Raw genomic sequence first — 12,058 nt, 5'->3', positions numbered from 1 at the left:
TGATTACCAGCTGCATGGACCACAAGAATCCCACTTGCACATTCTCTTCTGCTCAGTCCAATGAACATTAAAAGTTTCAACAAATTATTTTGTCTCAGCTCTTAGTCACTTATTAGCCTTATTGCACAGCAGGTGTGGAGTGAAGATGCCAACACCCACAGCATGAAAAGTCCCATGTCCTTTGTGACTGATCCTTTTACTAACGGGCAACCTGATGGGATACGCTATGTTTCTAGGAAGCTTTGTGGAAAATTACTCTTCAGGGGTTATTGACTAATTAGATGTGTAATAGGAGCACAAGCTCATCACCTGATACAGTCCTGAGCACAGACATTTGAATTAAAATGCAGCTGAAATGATTAATACAAATAATCAACCAATGTGAGATTGTTTTTATTCCTCCTTCTTGTGGTAGATTTTCCCCTCATATTAAAAATAGATGTTTCCATGTCAGATTTCCTATTTTTCTAACAGGAAAATGTTAGCAACTTTTGAGAAAGGCATTTTTTGTGGTCGAATTCTATATAGTAAGGCTTCTGCCTTATCTTTTTCTCTGAGGAATCCACTGCATTATGCAGAAATATATCCAACAAATGAAGAAAGAAGGAGAAGAAAAAAGAAAGAAAAATTAAAAGAGAAAGATTTTTTTTGTGTTTGCTTCAGCTGCCTGTATGGGTTGTTCTTCCTTTTGAGGCAGATTCAAATGGAACATTTTGTTTTTCCATGCTTGTCTCTATGTGACCTCAGTGCTGTCCTTTTAATCTGCTGTCAACACTCATGTTCTTTGCACAGATCTGCAACCATGAGAGAGTAGTTGTAATCCAGGTTTGGGTGTCACTTTGGCCATTTTGTCATTTATGTGTGACCCTATCTACTTGGACTGCTCCTGGTCTCAAGGACAGGGTAGCAAAATACCACCAGTGCCATGCTTAAACTGTCTGGTTTAGCCAGGAATTAAAGGGCACATCCAGCCAGAGAAGGTGCTCTGCAATTCCTGCTTGTTAAATAGTTGTGACTACTTCTGGGGCAGATGTGAAGAATTTCATGAGGTTGTTTAGGCCAGCATGGCTGCTGGGATCCATATAAAAACTATAGCATTTGGAGTTTGGACAGAAAATAGATTGCCTCTGCATTTAGCAGTTTCCAGAGAGAAGGAATAAATGGAGATGCCACGCCTTTCAGTAGCTTTCCCTTGAGTATATACTGTTCCCAGTGCAAGAGGCCTCCTTGCCCAAGCCAGGACACTTTTAACTGTCAGCAGCAAATTTTGGTTTTGAGAGAATTGTTGCTCTGAAGTGTTACAGGACACATATTCTTGAATGCATTGATTATAAATGCATGTGTTGTGCCCTTCATTTATTAAAACCCCAACAACACAGTCAAGAAAAACAAAACAAAACAACCCCCCAAAAAACCTCGACTAAACAAACAAAACCCTACCAAAACTGAAAATATATGTAATGTGACATAATAGCTAGATCTGCAGTTCTGGAAAAACCAAGCAGCGCTGGGCAGGGGAGGAAGGCACCTTGTACAGGATTGCAGCTGACAAAAGTAAAAAGTCCCTGAAGCTTTGGTTGTCTTTGTACTGAGTCTCCCACGCTGTACAGCTGGACTGCAATATGGTTTTGTGACAAATGATTAAGTTATTCTTCGAGTGGTCTGTGGGAGGGAGAGGTCAGCGTCACCTCCCCCAGGTGAACAGATTACTGGAGAATAGACAGGTCTATTGAGAGTATCCTCACTTTTATAGCAAAATGGGGAGGGAGTGGGATACATCCAGAGGAGAAAGGCAGTTATTACCCAGTATTGCTGTAATCTCCTGATTGTTTGTGACCAGTGAATGCGGGATGGACTGAGCATATAACAGCAACCTCGCAGAGGAGTATTCTGCCACCTAACTCTGCTTGGACCGTAACATATGTGAATATTGGCCTTTACTCTAGGGATGCAAAACCATAGGCACCTTTTCTGGCAGTGGATCATCACTTATACTGAGTGGTTAGGTCTGCTTTGATTAAAGCAATGTTGTTTTCTCAATGGGATCTTGAATTCTGGAGATGACTTAAAGGTCAAAAGAGAAGGAACCGTCTACATGTGCAATGCCCCTGTTTCAGAGCAGCAAAACCTGTAATGGGAATAACACTTCCTGGATTCAAGAGATGAATAGGGGAAGTAACCCTAAATCTTGAGAAAGGCTGTACATTTTTATTTTTCATTTCTAGTTGCTTACTGTTTGTCTTGCTTCACTCTAAATTCAGTATCATCATTTTTTTGGTAAATAAGGGGGAAAAAAAAAAAAGGAACACCCAGTCTTCTGTTGAAATCCTAGTGTTTCAAATCAAAGCTGACAGTGACTGTGTGTGAGGGCTGCATTTTGCTGAGGTGTTCTGCTGTTCTGCAGATCATTTTTCCTCTTTATTCTTTGGCTCAGTTCTTTACTGCTTAGACACTGCCTGCCACATCACACACGGCAGGTCTCATTTCTTCGGTAGGTAGAAGAATGGGTTTTAAACTTCCTCCGTGTTGAAACTCAGTGACTAGTTAATTGCAAGTTAAAAGTGTACAGAAGTTTTCCAATGTAAATCTTGTGGTCTGGAAAGATTTGCAAGGTAAGCCATAGCTAACCAATAGCATATCCAATAGCAACTTTTAGTTGCAATATGTGATCGCGGCACACAAAGCAATAACACGGAGACAGGAGGTTTGCAGTGCAGAGTTGCTCCTCCAGAGAGAGAGAGAACTGCCTGTTTATTCTGCCATTTTTATACATTTGTGGGTCTGGTTGTGGATTGGCTTCTGGGGTTACTATCTTTCACTCCACTGGCCTGACCAGCTGTCAGTTACATTGTTTTCAGGCTAGAAATATGTAAACAAAGGGCAAGGAACAAAAACAAAAGGTTTGTTTATGTTCCCATGTGTGAGAAAAGCAAAATACTGCTCCTAATATTGTGCAGAAACTAAAGAAACTGACTCCATCTTATGAACAAGTAGAAGGCTTTAAAAAAACTCAGAACAACCAGGGTGACAACAATACTTTGGTATTTAAATGTTTGGAAGAAGTATTTTACTTCAAAGACTGTTTTGATTCTGTACAAAGGAGAGGGTTATGGCAAGTTTCTTGGAAATGGGGTAATGTGGGGAACTGGGCAGAAGGAAAGTCAACAAGAAGCTGATGCAGCAGTAGATAAGAGGGAGGAGACAGGCCAGGGTAGAAGGAGGTTGCCTGAGGTTGTGACTCCAGTGCTGCAGCAGTTGAAGGGAAGAGGAGCGCTGTGTCGTGTTCAAAGCTTCTTGGCGTGATTTCTCTTCTTCCGCTTGCAGGACAGATGCAGTTAGTGCTCAGCAAAGGAAAGAAAGTATATTGAGAAGTGGCTGCAGCTTTGGAGAAGATTGGGACTCGAGGAAATAAGAATTTGGGGAAGACAAAATTTGCGATGTAAAAAAATGGTACAGTGGGTCTGAAAGTCTGCTCTACCTACCTACATACCTATGTATGGTAAATATTATAGACAGTGAAGCAGGTGGAGAAAAACAACCAAAAAATGGTGTCCTCTCCTGTGTTCAGCACATTGCTGAGTATCTTCTCTGGAGCAGAAATCACTTCCTCAAATGTCCCACTAGTGTTTTTGTAAAAGTAAAGGCATGACCCTCAGCTGGTAAAAATGATTAAAGCTCTGCTCATTTGTTCCTCTTGTGTCATGCTGGCATGGGGTTAAGAAGCTGCAGGGGAGAATTGGCCCTCTGGTGCTCTTCAGCAAGGGGAGAAGCAGTAGAGGTGGCAGGAGCCTTTCAAATGTGCTCTCTTTGGCAAGGTGTTCATGATGCTCACCAAATGGGTTACCACCAGTTATACAGAAAACAACCCCGGGACCAGGAGCTGGGCTAAGTGACATAAAACCAAAAGCTGTGTCCAGCCATCAGGACACAGGTTCCTCGTCTCTGGAAATCAGGGAGGAAAATGATTTAATCCAGACCTAGAATGTCTCCCTGCTATGCACAGAGTGTGGTGGCCATTCAGGAAAAAGTGTATCTTCGCCTTTCAAGGTTGTTATTGTTCTGCTGTCAGTCCACTGAAGGTCTGCAGTGCTGGTATATGCAAGTGTGTGTTAGGGGAGAAGACTTGGCTGAAGAGTAAAGCTTTTATTCCTGATGGCTTTGGTTTGGGCATAGGAAGACACATTTTGAGAGCTTTCTAGTTCAAGATTTCTTGATTTATGCAAATATGTACTAAAAAACCCATGTTTTTTACCAGAGACACTGTCATTCCTCCCACAGTTGATTCTTGTACCCGGAGATCTTGCGCAGTGCCCTCCTCTCAGGGGGAATATATCTGCAGCTTAGAGTGACACACTTTTCCTTAAGTCTTTGCTAAGTGGTTGGCTTAGCTTTTGGGGCAAATAGCTTATTTAAGCAGCTGGAGCAGGGCAGCCTGTACATGTGCTCCAGACATAGCAGGTATTTAAGCACACTTTTGACCTTTATCTTTTAAAGGAATATTTTCAATCCTAGCATGAATATACAGATTTATCAAGATTTGGGGGTTTGGTTTTGTTTTTTCTACAACAAAATTTTGATCATTAGCTGAGAGTATTGAGTAATATTTAATTCTCATTAATTAAATTGAGAGTATTGAGAAATATTTAATTCTTCAGTCTCTTCCAATTCCCATTAGTGATGTCCAGTTACATTACAGTAACATCCATAGGCCCTCTCTCTCTCTTTTGGGATCCCTCTAAATTATTATATAAATGTAGAAATTACAAGGAAGTAAGCTAGATATGACAGCTTCTACAGCAAATACTCTATATGATTGTCTCTTCAAATGAGGAATTTTGCTCTGCAGTGTAGCTCTGTTGCTTCCTTGGGCAGGTTGATGGGCAGATTGGAACAGAAACGCCCCAGTGCCACATCTTCAGCCGTACTCTTTGTCAGTGTTGATTACAAATGTGGGAAAAGCCTAAAATACCTGCCTCATTCTCCTTTGCATGTGGGACTTTGAATGTTAGGTTTTTAGTTTGTCGCTACCAAGATCTCATCTCCCATGCATGAAACATGTATGACTTATCACAGGGTTGCTTAATCTGAAATACTCCTTTTCAGCTAGCAGTTTGGCAGGGACTTTCCCAGACATGTGGTGTAGCTCAGATGATTCATTGCTTTATGCTTCTCCATTTATAGGGTTGCAAAATTCAATAAAACAGCAGTTCAGCTTTTAATCTGATTCAGTAGTTTGTGGAACAGCAGAACAATCAAGAGAGTCTTTAAGGCTGCCTTTCTCTTCCGAAATTAATTGCTTGATTTTTATTATGCACTTACAGGAATTTGTAACTGTCTTGGTGAGAGACCCCAGGATACAGAAAGAAGACTCATGGCATTCTTACATAGACTATGAGATATTTATTCACGTAAGTACAGAAAATATGAGAACAGATTCTTTGGGCTCTTACTGCTGTTTCTGTCCAAGCCAGGGTTGTCTTTGGGATATAGAGTTTCTGCTTCTGGGATGCTGGAGGTTATTATTCTCTTTTTAACAACGAGGATGCTGTGAAACAGGTAAGGTGGGTTTGCCAATGGCCATGACGTAGGTCTGGCAGAGCTGGGGTTGAAGCTAATGTGTATTCCACAAAGTGCATTCCACAATGTCTTGCAACAGACAATTCCTAGCTTAACTTATCAACTAGGAGACTGTTACAGCCAGTGGTATCTTACCGTTGTAAAAGAATGTTGATGTTCAGGTATTCATGGGAAAACAACTTGCTTTCAAGTAATTATCTGGTTATTTGTACTTTAAGTTCTCCTCAGTTCTTTTTGCCAGGTTATTTGGTTGCTGCAATGTGGTTGTTTTCAGTGTACCCTGACATTCATATTATGCTAATTTAGTGGTGCTTGGATGTGTGAAGTAGTTGCATTTGGGTTTGTGATTGTAGTCCACCATGTGTTAATGGAAGTGCACTTGGCATTATGGTGCTTTTGTGCCTTAAATCTGTCCTACACATAATTTCGTTTTCTTGATTGTTCTTCGGTGGATGACATATGGAAGGTGTTATCCTAATTTGCTAATTCTACATCCAAGGATTTTAATTGCATTGTAAAACAGAGGTATTTGAGAGCACCAAGTTACATGGTTAATGCTTAGCACAAGACCAAAAGCATTTCCTTCCTATGTCGAAGGCTTAAGCAGTTAGTGTGTGAGAGCAAGCAGTCAAATGATGACTTATTAAATGTCTGTGTGACAAGTACTTCTCTGTGTGGCAATCAGAGTTGTGAAACTTTTAAATTTGCAATGTGCTTCCAAAGCAATTATATTTTTAATTTCTGGTAAATAGAAATTCTGTACACTTGGCAGGGTGGGTGCTGTATTACTTTTTCACAGACGTCAGTGCTTTTGAATAAAAGTATATTAAAGCTGAGCTGGGGAGATGTTGTTTAGACCCATTATGTCTTCATTCAACTCCAGCCAGCAACTAAGCAGCACACAGCTGCTTGCTCACACCCCCTCTGCTCCACCAGCAGGATGGAGGAAAGAGAATTGGGGGCACAAAAGAGAAAACTCATGGGTTGAGATGAGAACAGTTTAATAATTGAGATATAATAACAATAATAATATTAAGTAATAATAATATTAGATAGTAAGAATAAAAATGATAATAAAGAAAATTAGAAAATAAAAATAGATAAAACTGTAGAAAGACAAGTGATGCAAATGAAAACATGCTCAGCACCAAGCAACCAGTGCCCAGCCAGTCCCTCAGCGGCAGTCCCCAGCCAACCTCCACCCTGGTTTATTGCTGAGCATGATGCCTTATGGTAGGCGTATCCCTTTGGTCAGTTGGGTTCCAGCTGTGTTTCCTCCCAGTTTCCCATGCACCCCCAGCCTGCTGACTGGTGGGGTGGGGTGAGGAGCAGAAAAGGCCTTGGCTCTGTGCAAGCGCTGCTCAGCAGTAACTAAAACATCCCCGTGTTACCAGCACTGTTTTCAGCGCAGATCCAAAACACAGCCCCAGCTGCTGTGAAGAAAATTGACTCTCCCCCAGCCAAACCCAGCACACAGTGTTATATGATCTATCACTGGGCACCTCTGAATCCATTAACCATCAACTCAGCTTCCTGCCACCGCAATGCCAGGGCTTTTGGAGACCAAGTCCCTAGGTCAGTCCTACCATCCAGACTTCTCAGTGGACTCAAAGTATTGTCTGGCTTTTAGGCCAGCTGAGTTCCACTTCTACCTAGCTCTTAGAGCATTTATCTTCTTAAACTGTGTGATATCATGGGTGTGCTCTCTTCCAGAAGGCTGTGTGCTCTCTACAGCCTGCACCTTGTGGCTGGCTGGAGTTACGGCTCCTGGCAGGCAGGGAGGGTGGGCTGGACTGCAGGCAGTGTTCTAATGGAGTCGTGTCTGGTATGTGGGATTTCATCTAAATGTATGCTCCATGGGAAAAATTGGCAAAAATATTTCATTTCCACAAATTGTTTCTATTTTGATGAATTGGCATTTTCCTAGTGAATTAATAGTGTTCTGTGGGAATATTTCCAGATGCTGCTACTTGCAGAGAGCGGTCACATTGGTTTCTTTGGTTTAGTTTAAGTGGGACCGCACACTGGAAAAACCGTGTAGCTGTTTGCCGGATTGGAACTAGAATAGCTAAAGATCTTTTTCCCCTGCAAAGATTGACATTATCTACTGAAACCTTTTTCTGAGGTCTATTTTTCCTGTTACCTAAGCTGTGCTGTAATCCAAATCTCTTGCTTTTAAAAAGAAAGCAATGACAAGTATTTCCCTGGGAAGCAGTAGAAACTGTCACCAGTCCTGCCTGAGGTAAAGCACAGTCCTTAACATAAAGCGAATTAATATCAAGCTTTCCATTGATGTCTTGGGCATTAGTATAACATCTTGGATGTGTTGGTAATACCACACCTGCACTTTAGCTTCATCTGATTTGCAAAGTAAATGTTTTTTATTTCCCCACAGACAAACAGTATATGCTTTACAAGGAAAACATCCTGTGTTAGACGACGCTATCGGGAATTTGTATGGCTCCGGCAGAGGCTTCAGAGCAATGCAGTGCTTATGTGAGCAACTTTATAGATGGCTATTTAATAATCTGTCAGTCATGGAGGGAAGGATTCTTTCACCTTAACTCAGAGAACTGCAGAAATCAGATCTGGAAAGTATCCTGTGTTTCTTACTAGCCCACGTTTACTCTGTAGTTACTCATTTTATGTGCTTTAAACCCAGAAGAATATGGTTTGTACTTACAGCCTTTTTTTGGTGAGCCCCCCTCTAATTTGTGAGGAAATTTGATCTGTATTTTCTTTTGCTATGCACAGGTAGCAGAAGTAACAATCTAATGTAGCTGTTTGTACCTCCTCTTTGTTCTTCTTCAGTGTGCTTATGTCTTGCAAGCACCATAAGAGACCCAGCCAGACACGGATGCAAGCTTAACAACTGGACCAGAAATATCAGATTAATTTATTTTCCCTTTTGAGATGTGTAAAAAGCCCTTCAGTTTCTCAACCTTATGTTCTCTAATTGATTTCAAGAGCTTCTAGAACACAACCCATAATTTTCACACGATTGGGGTTGGCATTTGCTTACTGCATTTTTCTCTGCTGTTTCCACATTTGGTTTTAACTGTGTATTTTTTTTCCTGTTTATAAAGACAGCTACCTGAACTGCCATCCAAAACACCCTTTTTCAATATGAACAATCCTAATCATGTGGACCATCGCCGTCAGGGTCTGCAAGAATTCCTGGAAAAGTGAGTACAGCCTATCCAGAGGTGCTGGAATTTTTATGAGGTCATCAATTTCTGGTTTAAAATAGCTCATCTCTGGTACTTGAGAGCCACCATGTGGTCATCTGTACATGCTACACGTTTAGTTATTTTTTCTTACTTGCACTGTCATAATTCATACACGTGACTTCAGCTCTATTTGTTAAAATGAGACTTCAGCTGGGGCTTTTCCATTGTGTTTCATTGCACTGATTATAGATAATGGGCTTAGATTTAAGTCACTTTGCAGTTGCATACTAAGTTTGGGAGATCTTTCACTCTGGTGTCTATTTCTACCTTTCAATAAGGAGCTGGATATTTTTGCACAAAGAAAGCCCCCCCTCCTCCCTCCCCCCCATTATGTTCATGGAAAATCAGTATCTGTGGGCTAAACCCCTGTGAGCCTGGGAGAATTCTCTAGTGAGAGCTCCTAATACAGAGCTTTCCTATAATGGAAATGACTTTGTTTATCAGTCCCAATAACATAAGCAAGCTCTAGCAGCAAGCTGTGACAATTTTCAAAGTAGCTGCAATCTGTATAAAATCATTCATCAGGTCTAGCTAGACCCTGACCTGCATTACAAGGAAGTAGTGTATGAGTTTCAGTACTGCATCCCTCAGCCCCACTGCTGTGACCACTTCACCTTCCGCAGTGGCTGAGCCCCTGTTGGCGTAATTTTCTGCTTTTTCTCTGCTATTCCTGTCGTGCCCTGGCACTGCTGGTGTGAGAGCAGGCTGCTCACAGCTGCTGGGGCAGAAGCTGTGCGTACCTCTGCCGGCTGCCTTTAGCTGCTGCTCAGGGTGAGGGCATGGTGAAATGCTGCAAGTAGAGACTATTTATCTTCTTTCCAGTCAGTGTATTATAAAGCCTCCATAACAGACAACAAATCATTGGTCCTGAGGTATATTTGTTAGGCTTAGCAGCTGAAGGCAGGGACAGCTAACTGCTGCAGGAATAATATTCTGCATGCAGTTATATAGGATCTGTGGCCAAAAGGTCAGCCAATAAATACTGGCTGAAGGCGTGTGAGACAGGGGAGAGAAAGCAGAAAAGGATTAGAGGGTATTTTTACACCTCAGGAAAGAAAAGCAGTGAAATGGAAGGGCTGTGCTCCTAGAAGCATGTCAATGATAATATGAAGAGTGTGGTAGCTCAGGTTCCTGTGTCTGAGCAGTTTTGTCTTATCTGTGCTGCCCCATGTAGTAGTGCATTTCAAAATATGCTCTTAATTTTAAAAATGGCAAAGAGGCCAGTCTGGTAACAAGATATATCAGCATCAGAAATGTTTACAACTGCTGTCTGCACTTCAAAAGGCAAAACAGAAAGGTAGATTATCTCAAAAGTCATCCTCATGCTCCAATTTTGTGGATGACTGTAGCTTAAATGAGTACTGACAGCAGAAAATGACAGCATGTGGAGCATTTCATCACACTGCTGTTAGTCGAGGAGTGGGAAAAGAGGGAACTCAATTGCAAAGTGATGATTTTAGTGTTTGAACCTGAGTGCAAGAAAAGTGTTAACTTTCTCTCAGCCCTGGGGAGCAGTTGGAAGGAATTTCCAGAGGTTGTGTTGAGATTCAGCAGCCTGGCACCTTACTGTACCGTTGCCCTCTGCTGGCTGGCCCTGCTCTTCTGCTGCTGCTGCTGCTCACAGAAAGCATCTTCCTATTGGCTCAGTGACGCTGCCATGATGCTTTTCCCCCTCCCTCCTCCCCATTTTATGACTGTGAACCAAAGGTTATGGTTCTTTTTCTGAAATTGAATTTGTGGAACTCCCTAACGAGGGTTAGTATAAATATATATATATATATATACACACACACACTTATATATAATATATAGGTATAATAATCATATGTATGTAAAATGTACACGTATATTCTGTATATGTGCATGTTATATATGTACAGTGTGCATATATGTACAGTATGCATATGTTACATAGGTATTGTATATAATATATACAATTATATATTATTATTATTATTATATAAATTACTAAATATATATATTTTTATATATAATACACCATTTACTAAATAATTATATTTATAATATTTACTAAATATTATTACTAAATATATTTATAATATTTACTAAAATTTACTAATATAATTATATATATATATATAAAATACACAATTTACTAAAGCTCTGGGTCTGGATGCTGCACATTCTGTGGGGTGGCAATGCCACGTGAAGCAGGACCTTTCTGATACATTAGAAAGGGGCTTCCCTAACCCAAAACTGCTAAGCTGAAAGCTCCATTCACCCCAGCAATGATAGCAGTCACTGTGCACAGGCTCACAATCCTACTGGTGTTTCTTTGTGGCAGTGGGAAGAAATGGGATTTGAGCCTATGTGGACCTGTATTGGGAGAGGTTTGCAGGTAACATTTTCAAATGCCTGCCTGTGATGCAGGAACCCCAGGTGTTATCAGGATCCAAGACATCTCTGAAAAGGGGGTTTAGATCTTTCAAAGTCTTGGTTTGTGCCCTGTGCCTGTATGACCAGGTTTGTGCCCTGTGCCATATGACGAGATTGCTGTAGTGCCTGCCTGGGCAGGAGCCACGTGCCTGGGGAGCAAGGACTGAGCAGCTGGAGGCTCTCTAGTGCTCAGCTTCTGGCCCTGGGAACACTCCCATACTGCCTGTATGTGCAGTATGGATTGCTAGATAGCTACAGAGTTCTGTTGTCCTTCTTCACTTCCCACTCCAGGGCGAGTTAGCAGAGGGCACAGTGTGTACTTAGAGCCTTTGTGAAGCCTCTCCGTGCTGAGCACAGTAGCGTAAGAATTAGGTCAACAGCTGGGAAGTTAAGCACTAGACTTCGGTGAAATCTGGGAACAGGTGTCCCGTTTTGATTTGGTTTTACTGCACAAATGCAGGGTAAGATCTACTTATCTTACAGGTTATTATCTATGAGTGATGAAGAGCTGTAAAGCTCACTTCTTGTCTGGGCATAATTTAATATTTCAAGAGGCCATTTGCATTAACGGAAGTCAGCTAGCCCCTTTTCAATTATGAATTACTTTGTAATAATAAGGAAAATTATGTGTTTTTCCTGCTAAGTATCCTCATCCTTTGAGGATGCCTGTAAATTCACAGGAAAAGTTTATTCTTAATCTAGAGGCCAAAATTAAAACACGATCTTAAAATTTTAGCTTCTGTAAGATCCGATTTGCTTTCGTCCCTTTGTAGCTGTGTGGGTCTAACTTTGGGATTTAGATTACCCTTACAGAAGGGCAATTGGGTTTGCTCATGAGAAAACTAATTAACAAA

General features: G+C 41.2%; 1 protein-coding gene across 2 annotated transcripts in view; it reads left to right on the top strand.

The window, feature by feature from the left end:
* Positions 1-12,058, top strand: part of SNX10 (sorting nexin 10) — a 36,022-nt gene that overhangs the window by 15,886 nt on the left and 8,078 nt on the right. For both annotated transcript variants that reach the window (XM_058421712.1, XM_040069738.1), the window contains exons 3-5: positions 5,322-5,408; positions 7,973-8,073; positions 8,664-8,762. In XM_058421712.1, the coding sequence (XP_058277695.1) occupies positions 5,322-5,408; positions 7,973-8,073; positions 8,664-8,762 (287 nt within the window). The remainder of the gene's footprint in view (positions 1-5,321; positions 5,409-7,972; positions 8,074-8,663; positions 8,763-12,058) is intronic.

The sequence above is a fragment of the Hirundo rustica genome, chromosome 1, assembly GCF_015227805.2.
Source record: "Hirundo rustica isolate bHirRus1 chromosome 1, bHirRus1.pri.v3, whole genome shotgun sequence".
NCBI lineage: Eukaryota > Metazoa > Chordata > Aves > Passeriformes > Hirundinidae > Hirundo > Hirundo rustica.
The sequence above is the reverse complement of the archived record's forward strand: the minus strand, read 5'-3'. Positions and strand labels throughout refer to the sequence as shown.